General features: G+C 36.7%; 1 protein-coding gene across 7 annotated transcripts in view; it reads right to left on the reverse strand.

Moving 5' to 3' along the window:
* The window catches only part of PDS5B (PDS5 cohesin associated factor B), a 190877-nt gene that overhangs the window by 120545 nt on the left and 51074 nt on the right, over positions 1–19258 (reverse strand). For all 7 annotated transcript variants that reach the window (XM_012502078.2, XM_030818548.1, XM_030818550.1 and 4 more), the window contains exons 2-3: positions 6028–6154; positions 2904–3107 (exon numbers count right to left, since the gene is read on the reverse strand). In XM_012502078.2, coding sequence (XP_012357532.1) covers positions 2904–3107; positions 6028–6135 — 312 coding nt within the window. In that variant the 5' untranslated portion in view covers positions 6136–6154. The remainder of the gene's footprint in view (positions 1–2903; positions 3108–6027; positions 6155–19258) is intronic.

Below are 19258 nucleotides of genomic sequence, written 5' to 3' on the forward strand. Positions count from 1 at the left end.
AATCAACCTAAATGCCAATCAACAGTAAAATGGATGAAGAAAATATTCCATATACACCATGGACTATTATGCAGCCATAAAATATGAGATCATGTCCTATGCAGCAACATGGATGCCACTGGAAGCCATTATCCTAAGCAAACAAACACAGGAAGAGAAAACCAAATACCACATGTTCCCACTTATCACCAGGAGCTAAACACTGAGTACATGTGAACACAAAGAAGAGAACAGACACCAGCATCTTCTTGATGGTGGAGGGTGGGAGGAGGGTGAGGATCGGAAAACTACCTATTGGGAACCATGCTTTTACCTAGGTGACAAAATAATCTGTACACCAAACCCTCATGACATGCAATTTACCTACATAACAAACCTGCAAATGTACCCCTGAACCTGAAATAAAAGTTTTTTTTAAAAAAGGTTACTTAAAAAAAGTTACTTTGATAGTAGTACTGTGGAAAATATGTTCTCTATGAATGAACCCTTCCTGGATTGTTGAAAGAGTACACATGCCATATTGACCCTATGTGGCGATGGAAAGACAACAGTCACTTATAAGCTCACCAATTACTGCCTAAACATGAAGCCAACTGTATAAATGGGGTTTGCTGATGACGATAACAAACTGACAGTGGAAAGGTAAGGCTCAAATATCACAGTTTTCTAATATGTATACAACACTACTGTACACAAAATATATAGACATACAGATATAGGAATTTGATGCTAATCAAGACGAAGTGAAATCTCTTAAATATTTAGAAAGCACCCTCAAAGTCAATAATTTTTAAGTACTATCCCCCAAAAAGAAAAAAGAGGTATAATTTAGAATAAGACTCAAAAATTCATCAGAAAAGCCAAATACTTAACATTTTTCAGCTAGGGAATAATGCACAAAGACCCTAATTTCAGCTCTTTTACAGTCTTCTCATAAATTGTCCAGTTAGAAACAGAACAGATATGCAGCTACTCTTTAGGGAGAATTTCTCGTTACCCCCAAAGCCCTGAAATAGGTTCTTGATTATGCAAACTGAAAGATCCCCAAGAGAGGTAAATAAATTGTACAGTAGCAGTCTTAAGTTAGACTTCCTCGTCATGAGAATGCCAACAAGACATCTAGTACAGGAGAGCCACAGCCACCGTCAAACAAATGGAATCATTCCTTAAACCGATTAAGTATCTCCAAATGAGAAATTCACATTTAGAAATCAAGCTAGTACCTCGGTATACAACTACATGGACCAGCTCATGTTATCTACTTTCTTTAAGTCTCCGACCATTCTCAAATCTTACAATTCAATTCCACCTTTAAATGACAAATATTGCCCTCTACCTCCCTCATCCTAAGATTCTTTCACCAATCAAAATTTAAAACAAGCATGCCCAAAACAGGTTGCACATCCTCTACTTGAATTTTGGTAGACTTAATCAAATGAGCACGTTCCTCACTTCAGTTATCAAGAACTCCATGAGTCCAAGAACCATGCCTGGGTTTTTTTCACCACTGTAAATCCAGTTCCTGACACATAAGTAACAGCAAGACTTATTAAGTGAAATAAACATAAATTGTCTGCCATTTTTTCACACTGTGGATTAATCTTTCTATGGACTCATTCTCTAACCCATAGTTTCCACAATTATCTTTCATTTGTTTTCTGAGACTCTCGCTGTGCTGGCCAGGCTGGAGTGCAGTGGCACAATCTCACTCCATCCTCCACCTCCCAGGTTCAAGTGATTCTCCTGTCTCAGCCTCCACAGTAGCTGGGGTTACAGTCATGTGCCACCACAGCCAGCTAATTTTTGTATTTTGAGTAGAGATGAGGTTTCATCATGTTGGCCAGGCTGGTTTCGAACTCCTGAACTCAGGTGATCCGCCCACCTCAGCCTCCCAAAGTGCAGAGGTGTGAGCCACCGCACCCGGCCTCCACAATTATCTTTTACTGTTGCTGTTTTTAATTCCTACCTGATCTGCCTTATAAATATTCAGTATCTTTTGCACAACTCTAATTACTTCATGCTTTCCACCAGCATTTTCCTAAAAAGATTATTCATGCTATTCCCCTTCTCATCTTTTAAAGATTTTGCATTTACATAGTTTTACTTACAAATACTGTAACCAAGTACCACATGTCTTTTGTACCTTTCCATTAAAATTTTGTTCACTGGATCTTTTTTTTCTTTTTTTTTTAAATAGAGATGGTCTCACTCAGCCCAGGCTGGAATGCAGTGGTGCCATTTTGGCTCACTGCAACCTCCACCCCCCGGGGGCTCAAGCACTCCTCCCACCTCAGCCTCCCAAATAGTTACGGGATTACAGGTACATGGCACCACACAAGGCTAAATTTTTTTTTTTTTTTTTTTTTAAGTAGAGACAACGCCTTGCTATGTTGCCCAAGCTGGTCTCAAACTCATGAACTCAAGTAATCGTCCTGCCTTGGCCTCCCAAAGTGCTGGGATTACAGGCCTGAGCCACTGCACCTGGCCTGTATTTTCTTCATAACAATTTATATCACACCTTCCATTAAATAAATTAGGATTATATATTATAAACTCATGTTTATACTAGGTACTGTGTTTTAAATAATGGCCATGGTCTTCAATATGGATTTTCAAAAGTGAAAAGGAATTGCCCCCAAAATTATAATGAAAGAAACAGAGCTAATGATGACACAATATAAAAAAAATTATACACTGTATGAATCTACTTCTTAACCTCAAGACCAGAAAGTTTTTCAAAAATAAGTTCTAAAAAAAAAAAAAAAAATTAAGTTTAGCAAAAGATTACTGTAGCTAATGTCAAAGAATCCAAGGAAATCATCTAAATACCTGAACTGTTATTTTAGTTAGAAAGATAAATCAAAGTATCAGTCAATCTTGGAGTTATTTAAATCAGTACTTGCCTTTAGTTTATCAGGGGATGTGTAAGGAGCTTCAGGAGCATAAATCCTGAAAATATCAGCAAGGCAGCAGGCTACCAGTAAGCGAACATCTTTATCAGGATGCTTGAGAAAAAAATCTGAAGCAAGATGTAAAGCTAGGTTTAAATAAAGCTCCTTTTCTTCTTCAGAGTCCTGGTCCATATCCATAAAAGTTTTCACAACCATCTATACAAAAATAAAAAATCAAATAATGAAATGCTCCATGTAAAACTACAGTCATGTGAAATAAAGGTCATATTAATTGCTAAGGTTAACTTCAAATGAATATACTTTCATTTTTCTGCAGAAAGTCTCTATTTGAGAGAACACAATCCTTCTAAAACTACAAAGTAAACTTTTATTTAAAAGACTTACTAAAATATTTTTTCATTTACCCAAAATATCTGCTAACCAGATTTTTAAAGTTTAAAATGCCCTTATGTAGTAGTCATTATTGGAAGAATTCCAATAGAATATTTGTGGAAACTTCTGGTCTCACTTGTACAACTGGACTAAAAGGAGTATGTCCTTAACAATACCATCTTTTTTAAGAATAATATTTCTAATCCTTTCATGAGAAGAAAAAGTATATGCCTAAAGAAAACCCTAAGATGACAATTTTCCATTTAAGCCATTAAACCACTCCAGTCACATGGTTTTATTTAAGAAAGGATGTCAAAGATGCATCCCTCAACACTGAAAAGCTACTATGAAGTATCTACCACAGCATCCAACAAAATATTTCTTGTGTGGCAGTAAAAGAGAATATGATGTGGATAATTCATTAATTCAGTTGCACATGTGAGTTAAGCCAAAGGAAGCTAAAAGAAATGGTTCTTTTTTCAAAAATATTTCTATAAAAGGTGAATAGAAAATAGAATGGTATACCATTAATTCTGAGAAGAGCTTTCTCTGATTTCAATTAGTAATTACAATGATGATCTCAGTCTGCACTATTCCTACTTCAGATGAAACAAAATTGCCTAACTTGACAGGAACTGACATTTAAATACAACTCCAATGGAAAGGTGACCATCCAGCATCCACTAGGTGGTGCTGCAAATACTAGACAACAAGTGGGGCTGGCCACAAAGTATCAATGTTAAATGTCTTGGTCCTTTATGCTGCAACGATTTCCACTTGCCATCCAGCTAGACTTCTGAGTAACAAATGGCTCGATTTCTACTGAATTCTCAGAGCAGCTGTGGAAAACACTGTTCCTCACAGAGCAACCTCTCAGTTCTATTATGCCAGATACCAGAAGCAACAGTAGACTAAACCTTCCAACCTGGCACTACATTTAGATTAAGGGTATGATGTCTGGGTCTTTTAACTTTTTTATTACTTTTAAGATTTATGCTTTGATTGCCTATATGTTTAGGAAAAACCACAAAGGGTAAAAAAGAACTGCATGCATGGAACTCTTTATTTCTGTAGATCTCTTAACAAAAGATAAGAGATTAAGCATATTTTGAATAAAATGTTACAGGAAAAAAATTTTATAAACAGTGTCACCTTGCACGTTAACAAATGGTTATAATGTATAAAACTTACATGAGTATTTGTACATATCATCCTACATAATTTTTTCATATTTTTCTAAGAAGGAGGATGCTAAAAATAGGAAGCATAAATTAGGAAAATAAATGAGAAAAAAGTATAACTGGATTACTGCTAGACATAAATGTCTACAAAATAATGAAAGCATATTACAAACATTAAATATGAGTACTGAGGCAATCATTCCACCAACAATAACCACAAAGTTTGTTCAAGGTCCAGAAAATGGGAATTCCTCACTACTGTCTACAACTCAAATGCTGTTATAAAACTCATTAATAACTCATGAGTCCTCCAAATTAGAAAAGAAATCTGAGAAAATAACATCTCTAAAAGACACTAATGCTAATCAGTTTTAAGTGTAGGCTCTGAGTTCAAGATTAGTTTCTCAACAAACAACAGGAATGCTCACTTATTCTTAGTATAAACAAATATAAGGTAATAAATGTACTAGTTTCTCTAAAAATGCAATAGGTCAAGAGAAGGTAAATACACAGAAAATGAAGCATGTCATATATAGAAGGGATTTATAGCTTGACTATTCTTAATAAAATACACACCAGTTTCCAACTAGATAAAATATCCACCTATTAGTAAATTTAATCTGCTCAAAGATGATTTTCCTTTGAATAAACATCTGATATCTGACATTCTAATACTTTAAGTATAAACATATATATGTACAATATTGACTTTATGTGAAATTTATGATCGTATTAGCATCTTTTTCTCTTTATAAAAATTCTATACACCATGTAATAATAAAGAAGAGTATTTGTTTTTAAGCCCCTGGATCTTCAGTGATTAATTTGGGAACGTTTTTTCAGCCCTGACATCCAGGTAAATAATAATATATCAAGCAACATAAATATCTACGTAGATACAACCTCGATTGGAAATGCTCAAAAATAAAGACCATCTAAACTAACTGATAGACCAGTTTAACATTCTCCTTGGACACTATGCTCCTTTATCCATTTTAACAATTACAGAGATCATCACCACCCTAAAGGAAAAGGTGAAAATATTATTCAAACACATATGAAGAGGCCCTAGCCTCATCCATAGAAGTTCACCAGCAATCTTGATTCATTACTACATGTCAGAAGCAGAGGGAGAAGCTTAAAGTGAAGCCCTTTGACCTACTTCGAAAATAACTTACAAGAAAGTAGTACACAGCCTAATTACTCAGTATAAAGACTTAAAACTCCCTTAAAGTGGCTGTCTTTAGAAACTATATAGGAGAAAGGAGACAACTTTGTATAGACAATAAGAAATATGAGTATTGTAGACTCATTCTTTATACCCAAGTATAGGAGATCCTAGAAAATCTAAGCTTCACCTTTCTAATTGCTGTCCCATTAATCATAGCCAAATAATTCCCACTGTTTCTTATATACTCTACTCCCTTAGATCTTTTCTATGCCATTTGCTGCTTTGCTTTGCTTTTTTAAGTTACCCTAACAAGATATATTATAGCCCTATGTGATTTCCACAGGTGACCTCTGCCCTACACAGATGTCCAAAAGAACATAATTTTACTCACCTTTAATCGTCTCACCATCTCCTCTTTAGATATTTTATCTGAGATTTCCTTGACCCCAGGAGGATATGTAATTTTTCCATCATTGGTCCTAGTCTTTGAATGAGCCATGACAGAAATATTTCTACCCCTAAAACAAGAAAACTATTAGATGCAAACCAAAAAATAGATATAAACATTCTTAACAAACATAAATGGTAACCTTCCCCACCAACCAAAATTTGTAACTACCTCCTAATTTACAGTAATTTACTTAACCATTTAATGAAAATCACTCGAACATTTCCCAAAATTATTTTTAGAAAAACATAACTTATTTTTACTTTCATTTCCTCAGTGGCAAGCTTTGTTATTTGTCCTAACCCTCCAACTAAAAATAATAATAATAACAGTAGTAAGGTGGAGAAAAAGAATAAAAAATAAATACTTTTTAAAAGCACCACAAAGTACTCAAACTAAAACCTTAGAGAAAATAGGAATCCAGGGAAGTAAGTGGGAACACTGGGACATTATAGCTACTTATACTCTGAAAGCATTTTTCATTTCTCACAAATGTGGGATTCAGTTTTGATGGTCTTCTAGGGCAAGGGGAACAGAAGTAAATCTGAACATATCAAGGCAGACAGTCAAATAGGAAACTCTCCTGACATTAATGTAGGCCACCACCCTACCAAAAGAAGATATACCTGCAAAGGAGAGGGTAAACTAGAAATTAACACCTCTTTTCCCCAGCCCCCCACCCTCCCCGGAACCGCTGAAAAGGCTGCCTTGGTGCTGAACGGAGAAAGGCAACACGAACACAGGGAAGGAACAGGTAATTAGTTTTGGCCATGGGCCTGCACACTTGCTGGGGTTGACATGACCTAAGTGGCCCAGAGAATCTCAAAACATGAACTCAGAGACCCCCGGTTAATAATAGCCCCAAGCACCTAACATAATTAAATCCAAGTCCCGCCTAGAGAAGGGTGCCTTCATCCTAAGTATCAAAGAATCCCCACTATGATGCTTCTAGAACAATGAGCAGTATCAAGTCAAAAATAACCAAGCAACTATGAGGGAGAACCAGCAGAAATACCAGACAACAAAGACAGACACAATTTTTGTGTCTATCAAAGACTGTAAAACCACTATAATCTTAAAGAAATAAGACAATTCCAAAAATATCTACAGGAAACAAAAAAATTATAAAGACTAAACTAGAAGATTTTTTTTAAATAGAACTTCTAAAAATGAAAAAAATACAATTACTGAAATTGACAACTCAACAGGTCAATGTATTGGCAGATATGAAAAACCATTAAAGGCCAGGTAGGATTGCTCACGCCTGTAATCCAAGCACTTTTGGGAGGCCGAGGCAGGCAGATCACTTGAGCTCCGAAGCTTAAGACCAGCCTGGGCAGCATAGCAAAACCCCATCTCTACAAAAAATACAAAAATCAGCCAGATGTGGTGGCACACTCCTGTAATCCCAGCTACTAGGGAGGCTGCAGTAGGGGAGTTGCTTGAACCCAGGAGGTGGAGGTTGCAGTGAGCTGAAATTGCGCCACTGCATTCCACCTGTCTCAAAACAGAAAGAATGAAGTGAAAGGTCAGAAGAAATTATCCGGAGTGCAACACAGTGAAACATACAACTGAAATACATAAGGATAAAAAGGCCTAAATGTAGCCTACAATTCATGGAAGCTATAGAGGAAGAAGAATGAGAGATTCATTCATGGGATTCATGAGAGTACCAGAAGGACTAGATTGAAGCAGAGGCCAAATACCTACAGAGAATATCATAAAATACCAACCTACAAATTCAATAAGCCAAACAGGATTGAATTTAAATTTAAAATAATAATAATTCCAGAAAACAAAATTTAGAGCACACACAGTACCTTAAAAGGAACAGCATTTAAACTAACAGGTGACTTCTCAACAGCAACAACGTAAGCCAGAAGACAGCAAAATGTTATCTTCAAAGTGGAGAAAGAATATAATTGCAAATCTAAAGTTTACAACCAAGGAGTATAATTTTTAAGTGCAGAGTAAAACAAGGGCAAATTAGCCAAATGAAAACTAAGAGGTGTTAAGTATTTATATATAAAGTACCTACAACATTGCTTAGCACATACTAAGTACTATATGTGTATGTATATACACAATCAGGTTAAAAGATTTTTAAATTTCAACATAAACACCTTAAAAGACAATGAAAAATGTGGATACATGCTGAAAGTAAAAGGATGGAAAATTATGTCATGCAAACACTAAAATCAGTTAAGCTAAATATCAAGTTAAAAAAAAAAAGATAAATAGGCCCCAGATTCACTCTGTGGCATTTTATTTATGCAATAGAAACGTATAGTTTGTCCACCGTAAGACATATAAAAAAATGTTCACAGCAATACTGTTCAGTTGCCAAAACAGAAAACACAAATGACCATCAACACTAGAATGAATAGCAACTTGTAATATAGTCATACAATGGGGGCAAAAAAAAAAAAAAAAACAGCCATGAGAGTGAATAAAGCATTGCCTCACACAATAATATGGATTAACATTACAAACATCTGGATGGACATGATGGTTCACATCTGTAATCCCAGCATCTGGGAAGGCTAAGGCAGGTGGATCACTTGAGCCCAGGAGTTCAAGACCAGCCTGGGCAATACAGTGAGACCTCATCTCTACAAAAAATAAAAATAAATTAGCCAAGCATAGTGGTGTGCACCTGTGGTCCCAGCTACCCGGGAAGCTGAGGTGGAAGTCCTGCTTAAGCCCAGGAAGTCAAAGCCACAGCAAGCCATGATCACACCACTGCACTCAGGCCTGAGTGACACAGCGGACCCTGTCTCAACACACACCACACACCCACAGACCCACACACACACACTAAAGTGAAAGAAGCCAGACACAAAACACTACATAAGAGTATGATTACATTTATAAGCTCAAAAACAGAGAAACCTAATCTATGATGGTAAAAGTCAGGACAGTGATGTTTTGGGAGACAAATGTTAACAGAGAAAGGGGTGAAAAGATACTTCTAAGATGCTAGTTACACAAGTATTTTCACTTTGTGTGAAGTCATATAGAGCTAAAGACATAAGTTTCGCACTTTTCTGAATGTATGTTATACTTCAACAAAAAGTTTAACAAAACAGATAACAAGAAAAGCTCCAGACATTTAAATTTTTTAAAGCACTTCTTAATAATCAATGAATCAAAAGAAAACAAGCATAGGATCAACGAAGTCAAAAATCATAGGCCAATCTTATAAATTTGATAATATAACATTTGAAAATGTAGACAAAGCTGAGAAACTACATCTTATTACCAAAACTAACTCAAGAAAGAAAAAAAAAACGATTAAGAAACAAAATCAATAATTAACAGATCTTTCCACAAGGAAAAACATCCAAGTCTAGATGGCTTTACTAGTGAGTCCTGTCAAATAAAGGAAGAAATATTTCCCATGTCATATAAATAGTTCCAAGAAATGAAAAACAAGGGAATCCTTCTCAACTAGTTTTAAGCAACTAATTAGCATAACTCTGACAACAAAACCCAATGAGAACAATCTCATGTAGAGGCAACAAAGCGAGACCTTGCCTCTACAAAAAAATTAAAACGAATAAAAAATTAGCCAAGTTGAGGTGACAAGATCACTTGAGCCCAGGAGTTAAAGGATGCAGTGAGCTATGATTGTGCCACTGCACTCCAGCCTAGGCAACAGAGAGTCTAAATCTGAAAAAGAAAAGAACAATCAGAGAAAATAAATCACAGACAAATCTTAATCATAAATGCAAAACTCCTAAACAAAACATTAGGAAACCAAATGCAGCAATATATTCGTAAGTGTTTATCCCGGGAAGGCAAGATTAAATGCATCACATCAACAGGCTTAAAAAGAAAATCATATTTAAATTATATACTAAACAGATTTTTTCAAATCTCAATAAATTAAGAAAAATTTGGTAAATTCAACAACTCATGACTGTAAAACAAAAACGAAACAAGAAACAAGTTTAGTAAACTAAGAATTGGGTGAAAGTTTCCTTTATCTGAGAAAAGTAGGATGCTATAAACACCCTACAGCATAAATAATGTTTATTGACAATCCATTGAAAGCTTTGTGTTCAGGAACTACAGGAACATACCTACTAACGTCACTTTTTTTTTAATTTGACACTGCAATAAAGATGCTAATCAACAAAGGAGGGAAAGAAAAAGAAATAAAGGGTATAAGGATTTAAAATGAACCAGTCATTATTCACAGATGATATGTTTATGTACATAGAAACTTCCAAAGGATTTACAGATAAAACATGTGAATTCTTAAGACTGAGTTTAGCAAGGATGAAAAGTAAAAAACATCAATATAGCGATGTTCCTCAACTTACAATAAGGTTACGTCCCAATAAACCTATTGTAAATTTAAAGTATCATTAAGCCAAAAGTGCATTTCTATCATATGTCAAGAAGCATACCAAATGTGTATTGCTTTCACACCATCATAAAGTCAAAAAACTGTCCTAAGTCGAACCACCATAAATCAGGGACATCCATAACAAGCATAAGTCACCAACAGGTAACAACAGGTAACACAAATACTTAATGGTAAAAGACTAAATGCTTCCCCTTTAAGATCAGAAACAAAGAAAGCATGTCTACTCCCAGCACTTTTATTTAACATAATACTAGAAGCCCTAGGCAGCACACAAAGAAACAGAAAATAAAAAGCATACGTATTGGAAAAGAAACTGTCCCTACATCCAGACAACATCATTATCTACACAGAAGATGCCAAAGGAATCTACAAAAAATAAACTACTAGTTCATCAAGGTTGCAGGATACAAGATTAGCATCCAAAAATCTGTGTTCCTCCTGTGCATAGTCATACATCACTTAATGATGGGATACATTCTAATAAATATGTTGTTGGGGAATTTTATTGTTGTGCAAACATCATACAGTGTACTTACACAAACCTAAATGGAACAGATTACTACATACCTAGGCTATATGGTATAGCTTATTGCTTCTAGGCTACAAACCTGTACAGCATGTTACTGTACTGAATACTGTAAGCAACCGTAACACAATGGTAAGTATCTGTGTATCTAAATGTACCTAAACACAGAAAAGGTACAGTACAAATACAGTATTATAAGCTTATGGAACCACCATCATATATGCAGTCCGTCACTGACAGAAAAGTTGTGTGGTACGCAACTGTATATGAAAAAAAAGTGGTAGCGATAACAGGAAAGAACAGAGAGAATACAATAAAAAGTTCTGAAGACACTTTCATATCTATGTTTTTTAAAAAGGACACTGTACCTATATTTCACACCATATACAAAATTTGAGGTACAGTAACAACCTAAATATACAGGCAAAGTATTAAAAGCTTTTAGAATATGATACAAGAGAATAGCTGCATGACTTCCGGTTAGGAAAAACACTGACAAGAACCAAGTTCATAGTTACATTCCTTCAACCAAAGAAGGTACTCAGCCAATGCCTGGGACAAAGCACTCCAGGGAAAGATTGATAAATGTGACAGGCTTCTCCTCCACTGAGTCTGGAGTGGAAGAAAGTCTCTCTGCCTTATTTCAGAGACAAAAGTTGTTCATGATTCATAAAAACAAATACATGAATATGGCCACAGACCACAGCTATACAATGTAGACAGAGTGACCTTGTAAAATATACTCATCCATGTAATCAAAAATTTATCAAGCGCCTCATATGCAGAACACAACAGCAGAAACTACAGAGCAAAACACGTACAATGGGTCTCAAAATCCATGAAGAGAAACAGACATTCCCCTAAATAAGTGAATCACAGTTGATTCTGAAATTATCCTAACAGAAATAAACAACAAGCTTGGAAAAAATAAGACTGAAAGAAAAACCACTTCTGTAAGTGGACAGGGGTAAAGTGGTAATAATACAGAGAATAAAAAGACAGAAAAAAAATTCTGAATAAATCTCAGAGAGCAAATTTCAGTTACTGGACCAGAAGCGTGACTGAAGGAAAAGGTGGAAGGAAGAAAAAGGAGCTAAGACGGAAAAAAGAAGAGACAACAAAGAGGGAGGTTACTCAATTTGCACATCAGTCTTATAAACAGCATTATAAGGAGAGGTTTGAAACATCTCTGTGAATATACACAGGTTGTTTTTCCTCCGAGTAAAACATACTGGCCCTTGTCTACTAAGCAAACTCTATAGACCTTAAAGTCTCATTTTAACTTTTTCTGACCTCAACCAGGCAGAGCTAGGCTCCTCCCCTACAGCTAGTCACACTTTGAACCTAGTACAATTAGCATGTATCACATTGTATCTATTGTACTTATTTCTATCTTTGTCTCTCCCACTACACTGTAAGCTCCTTAAGAAAAGTAGCATGTAGCATTTATGCTAGCATCTATCTGCTAGCATCCATCATATATAATAGCTACTATCAGTAGTAGGCACTCAGGAAATAATGAATGAATGAATGACCAGAACTATTCGAAGAAATTATGGTTACAGCAAAAAGTAGAGCTAGACATAGGAGAAATTAAAACAAGTTAGAAAACTACTGCAAAATTCCAAGAAAGAAGTAATGAGGAACTGACTGTAGGCAATGACTACAAAACAAGAAAACTGATTGAAAGACTTATGAATGATTATACCAGAGAAGCAGAAGATGATTATAAGATTCAAAACCTTTGTTCCTAGAAAGCCATTTATTTAAATACTTAGAGAATTTGCTTCGTGCAATATACTAAATACTAGGAATGCAATGATGAGCAAATGTACAAGAAAGAGCTCTGCCCTCGTTGTAATGGAGATGGGGGAAAACCCAGAGAGAGATTAAGTCTTTGGAAAAATTAAGTTTGCTCCAGAAGGCAACTGTAGATTATACATCTAAAGTTCTAGAAAAAAAGTGTAAAATGAGAAAATATTTTTAGAACAATTTATTGTTCATGCTTTAGGGGTTTACAAGATGAGTAAAGAAAATGAGTAGGGTGAGCTGAGATACCAACACTAAACCTTAATGAAATACCTATAGTGATTGGGGTGGTGGGAGCCCACAGGGGAGATAAAGAAGGAAAACAGAAGAAAGTCAAGAAAATGGCTTTAGAAAAACGAGAGTAATTGTTACAAAAATCTAGGGAAAAAATGTTTGAAGATGAAGGGGTGATATACAGTGATATTACAAAAACCTAGGCAAAAAAGTTTGAAGATGGAGGGGTGATATATAGTGATGATTACCCTCAGTGAAAACATACAAAATGACCTCAGCAAATATTCCCTTGAACTTGACAGGATATTTGAGAGAAAAGTGTCCAGAGAATGATGGGAATGAATACCAAATTATGAGATAAGAAAAAGGTGAAAAGAAAAAAGAGGAAGCAGAAAAGGAGCAATGCAGAAGACGAGGGTATCATTAAGTCAATGAAAAACAGGTATTGATACAGACCTGCTCCTTAAACAGAATGTCAAATAAATGATTTGACATATAATAGTTCCTTTCATCTTTGGGGAATCTCAACTATTCACCATTAAGGTAGAGCAAACAAAAAATGAAAAATAACTGCACTTAGAAAATAGTCATATAAAACTGGCCTGTATCAGACTCTATTTTATAAACTGTAGTATATTACAGAAAAATGTGGGTTTTTTTGTTTTTTTGTTGTTTTTTTTTTTTGAGACGGGGTCTCACTCTGTCACCCAGGCTGGAGTACAGTGGCGCGATCTCGGCTCACTGCAAGCTCTGCCTCCCGGGTTCACGCCATTCTCCTGCCTCAGCCTCCCGAGTAGCTGGGATTACAGGAGCTCGCCCCCACGCCTGGCTAATTGTTTGTATTTTTTTAGTAGAGATGGGGTTTCATTGTGTTAGCCAGGATGGTCTCGATCTCCTGACCTCGTGATCTGCCTGCCTCGGCCTCTCAAAGTGCTGGGATAACAGGCGTGAGCCACCGCACCTGGCCAACAATGTGCTGATTTATCAATTTCTCCATTTAAAAAATAAAAACTTTAAATTTACCACCAATTTATAGTAAAACTATAACCTAGAATTTCCCTTCTTTCAAAGGGTTATTTGAAACAAGCATTTTCAGAAAACAATTCAGTTCAAAAATTATCATATGCATATTACTATATTTACATTTTTATGTTCAGTATGAACAGTAAGCATAAGAAAATATTCTAATACTAGGCCACGCACAGTGGCTCACACCTGTAATCCCAGCACTTTGGGAGGCCAACGGGGGCAGATCACCTGAGGTCAGGAGTTTGAGACCAGCCAGGACAACATGGCGAAACCCCGTCTCTACTAAATATACAAATATTAGCTGGGCATGGTGGCTCATGCCTGTAGTCTCAACTACTCGGGAGGCTGAGGCCGGAGAATCACTTGAACCTGGGAGGTGGAGGTTGCAGTGAGCTGAGATCGTGCCATTGCACTCCAGCCTGGGTGAGACAGCAAGATTCCTTCTCAAAAAAAAAAGAAAAGATTCTAATGTGAAAGATTTTTTTAAAGTTCAAATAAAATGATCATTAAAGGAAATACATGAGAATCTTTTAATCACACTGAGTACAAGAAAAATCAATGAAATAGTCATTCTTTAATATTACCAGACATAAACAAATGTTCATAGATGTAACTAAACAAGAGACTGTAGTAAAAAATATGTAAGATATTTTCACTGAATAGAAAAGGAAAACAAAGTACTGACTAAAGAGCAAGAGCAGTCGTAACAATAAGCAATCCTATTTTTTAGTTGATTTAGGCATCCAAATCAACAAATAAAGACCGGCATCTGCCAGTTTCAAGTTGATTTTTCTTAAAAATTCAGTCACAGAAATCAAATCAAACCACTACTAGAATCCGTACTGGGCCATGTTAATTTAAAGCTGTTTTTCCTTCTGGGATTTCACTCCAGGTTTGAGGTGGAATTCAAAGGAAAACATAAGATTTTGTGAAGAGTCTGATACAACTGCAGAAGGCAGTCTTCGCCACAACTGCTACCTCTTACAACCAGCAGATGGTGCCCTCCATAAAGACAACTCTTTAGTACACAATAATTAAACAGTTTGTGTAAGAAGTTAGGCTTACTCTTGTTGAGGGACAACCAAAAATCTAATGGGAGTTTTTCCTAAGAGAAAAAAGGCTAAGTAAATTATGCTATTCTCCCCTAAGCATATAACTTGAAAGCCCTGTTTACATATTTTCCAACTGTTTAAACAAAAAGATGCTTTTTTCAACATACAATTTTTGACTAATCTACCATGCAGCTTGAATTAATCTTTATTAATTCAAAATCAGTGTATTTATGTTATTCCTTATTTGTTCTGGTAAAACGGAGTGACAGTGAATACTTTAGGAAGTAAGTATTCTAAATACTTCTAAATACTTTAGAAACCGGACCCTTTCTTTGAATACATATTTTTATTAATGCTTATTTGTAAAAGGGCAAACATGGTCACTTGCCTACATCATTTTTTAAGGACCATCAATGTTATGGAAGATAGTAAAGTTTAACTGGCTCAAACAGAAAAGGAGCCCCAGGCCCTGGAATATCTCGACCTGCATCAGTTTCTAACCGCACAGAAAGTGTTCTGTTAAAGCTCTTTAAAGTAATTCTTGTATATTAATAGTGATAATCTCTCTCATTTATTGAGTGATTAGTATTTCTCTGGTCAGTCGTCAACTCGATATCCCATTGTGGGGGCTGGGGGGGGCAGATAAAATTACGGATTTGTCTATTCACGTCAAATCTCCAACACACATTCTTGTATGCCACCACTCCCCCCCTCCACGCCCCCATGTAGACTGCTGCTGCTTCATTGAGAAAACAGAAGCACCATCAAACGGAAACCCTCAACCTCTTATTACCCAATTTACATGCCTATGTACATTTGCACCCATTCCCTTCCTTCCCTCCTTCCCCATTCCTTCCTTCCCTCTTTCCTAATAACAGAAAGGAAATAGCACTCCTCACATCAAAACACTAACCCCTTCATAAGCACACAAAATCCCACCCTCTACTCAGAGACTTTTACTTGATTAGTTAGCTCCTCTTTCCCCCGTACCAGCATGCTGTGTCTACTACATACTTTCAGCATTCAAATATATTCTGTTATTGGATGGATGGAAGGCATTCAGGCAGGAAGGGAAAGAAAATACAACATACCTGCTTACACTACAAACACCTCCCCTGCCTCAGCTATTGTCCTCTCTCCCAAATTACCTTCACAGATAAGCTTCTCAAAGAGTAATCTATACTATCTACTTTCAATTCCCATTCACTATTCATATTAATCCAACCTGGCTTCCAAACAGTTCCCCACCCACACACTCCGCCTCATCAGCAAAATGCTTTTGCCGCAGTCACTAGCAGATTGCAAAAAATGACAACAAATTTTTCCATTCCTTGTATCTACACCCTTATAATGTGACTTTGCTGCTCCTCCCATCAAGAAATAAGTGTTTTTTCAGACCTAGAATCTGAGATGGCGTTATGACTCTTTTAGGCAATGGGACATTGAGAAGTTTAGTAAGTGTTTGTGCTCTGGGTTAGCTTACCTACTGCTCTTGGAATTCTGCTATGGAGATGTCGGCAAGTCCAAGCTATCCCAATGGAAAATTAGAACGTATGTGCACAGAGGCACATTGTCCCAGCCATGGTCATCATGAACAAGCCAGCCCTAGCCAAATCACCAGGTGACCACAGAGGCATATCTGTAGATGCATAAGCAACCCCAGCTAAAATCAGCTAAGCCTGGTCCGATCAGTAGAACCACCCAGATAAGCCAAACCCAAATTGCCAATATACACAATTGGGAACAGTTGTTTTCAGTAATTAAGTCTTCAGGTGATTTGTTATGCAGTAAAAGCTAACTAAAAGTCATCTGTTGACCTCTATGTTGCCAAGTCAAGTGAACACTTTTATAATCCTTATTTTATTCATCTCAGCAGTATGATACACAGTTGACCGCAGCCTCCTCCTTGAAACATTATTTTCCTTTTGTTTCTACTAGTAACACATGGCCTTTTCCTGATTTTTTTTCCTACCTTACTGGTCCATTCCTGTCTCCTTTGTTGATTTCTCTTCTACTCAACCTCCAAATATCAGTTAACTCATCAGAGCTCAATTCTCTTTTTACTGTTTATGTTCTTCTCCCAAGGCTTTTGCCCTAAGCTTTCTTTTAATACATACTCCATAAAGATCTCTCTTTTCATCTCCAGTCCGCACATACAATTGTCTACTTAACATTTCCACTTGGGTATTCTCAAAGATACTGCGAACTCAAGATACTCAAAACTAAACAAAATGTCTCCCAATTTTTTTCTCCCTCCAAAAAAATCCTCATTCTTCACTCCTCTCCTTCTTCAGTGTGCGTTGCCTTCATGTACCCATTTCTTCCTTACAGTTTTCTGGGAATGAAGCTTGGCAATTCCCTTTCAATATTTACAATCAACAATCAAGTCCTATAAATGCTACCTTGCAAAATGTAAATGAAATCAACCCTTATTTAGCCATTACTTCACCACAACATAAATCTATACCACATCCAATTCATTCTTCAGAGAACAACCAGAATGATCTTAATAAACTAATCTCTTCATATCACCGCCTTACTTAGAATTCTTAAATAGGTTCCCACTGCCCTTCGAATAAGTTCCAAATATACTAATCTGACCATTTGCTCATTACACTCCAGTCACATCTCTATTCCTTGAAGACACTAAACCAAGATCCTTCTGTCTCAGGGTGTGCTATTCCTTCTGCTTCAATAAACTTTTTCTCTTCTCTAGCCCTCATGCCTGGCTAACACTGCTCTTTCAAGTCTCACCTGTCAATCAGGGAAGCTGTCCCAAATCTACTCAGTCCAAATAAAATCTCGACTACATGCTCTCACACCACCCCTGCACTTTTCCTTCAAAGAATTTATCATAAATGTAAATAGAAATTCTCTAATGTGTTTCCCCTTCTGAACTGCAAACCATATGAGAAAAGTTTAGGGATCCTAATTTGTTCACTGCTACATACCTAATGCATAACACAATGCTGGTTAAAAAGCAAAAGCTGAATAAATGTACTTACTAAGATGAACTATATAATTATGCCCATTTATAAACGAGAAAACTGAGGTTCAAAGAGGTTAAACAACTATGCTAAAGTTATCAACAACTGAACTTAAATTGAGCCATATCTGATTCCCAAAGCCTATGCCCTTAACCTAATGGTTTTCCATCTCCGGTGCACTGCTGAATCCTCTAATAATCAGACCCAAACACTTCCATATGAAAAAAGCTCCATGAGGAAATTTACATGCCAAGTTTAGTAACAAATGCCTTAACATTACAACATAGTGCTAATTCTGACTACTATCTCTGTAAGCATTTCTGATACTTTATATACATAAGCATGGCAGCTTTAATTTTTTAAAAACAGATCATGGTCTTCAAAGCTCTTTCATGCACACATTTTCCTTCAAAATTCTATAAAAGTAGGAATTATCCCTATTTTACAGATGAAGAAAATGAAGTTCAGAAAGCTGACGAACTCACCACATACAGTCACCCTGTAGTAAGTGGCAGAGCAATGACAAGAGGTCAAGTTTTCTCGTTTTTACTTCAGGCTCTTTAGGGAACGCTGAATTGGAAATTAAGAATCAGAATACTAGGCCGGGCGCGGTGGCTCACGCCTGTAATCCCAGCACTTTGGAAGGCCGAGGCAGGCAGATCACGAGGTCAGGAGATCGAGACCATCGTGGCTAACACAGTGAAACCCCATCTCTACTAAAAATACAAAAAAATTAGCCAGGCGTGGTGGCGGGCGCTTGTAGTCCCAGCTACTCGGGAGGCTGAGGCAGGAGAATGGCGTGAACCCGGGAGGCGGAGCTTGCAGTGAGCCGAGATGGCGCCACTGCACTTCCAGCCTGGGCAACAGAGTGAGACTCTGTCTCAAAAAAAAAAAAAAAAAAAGAATCAGAATACTAAAAATCGGAGCGAACTGAACAGAAACAAAAACGTTAGCCCAGCCAGAAACTCAAAGCACAAAGATATTTTAGCTTAATTAGACGAGTACAATGGCACTAATTTAAAAAGCCAGGCCGGGCACAGTGGCTCACGCCTGTAATCCCAGCACTTTGGGAGGTTGAGGTGGCCAGATCACGAGGTCAAGAGATCAAGACCATCCTGGCCAACATGGTGAAACCCCGTCTCTACTAAAAATACAAAAATTA

Source organism: Nomascus leucogenys, chromosome 9 (genome assembly GCF_006542625.1).
Source record: "Nomascus leucogenys isolate Asia chromosome 9, Asia_NLE_v1, whole genome shotgun sequence".
Taxonomy (NCBI): Eukaryota; Metazoa; Chordata; class Mammalia; order Primates; family Hylobatidae; genus Nomascus; species Nomascus leucogenys.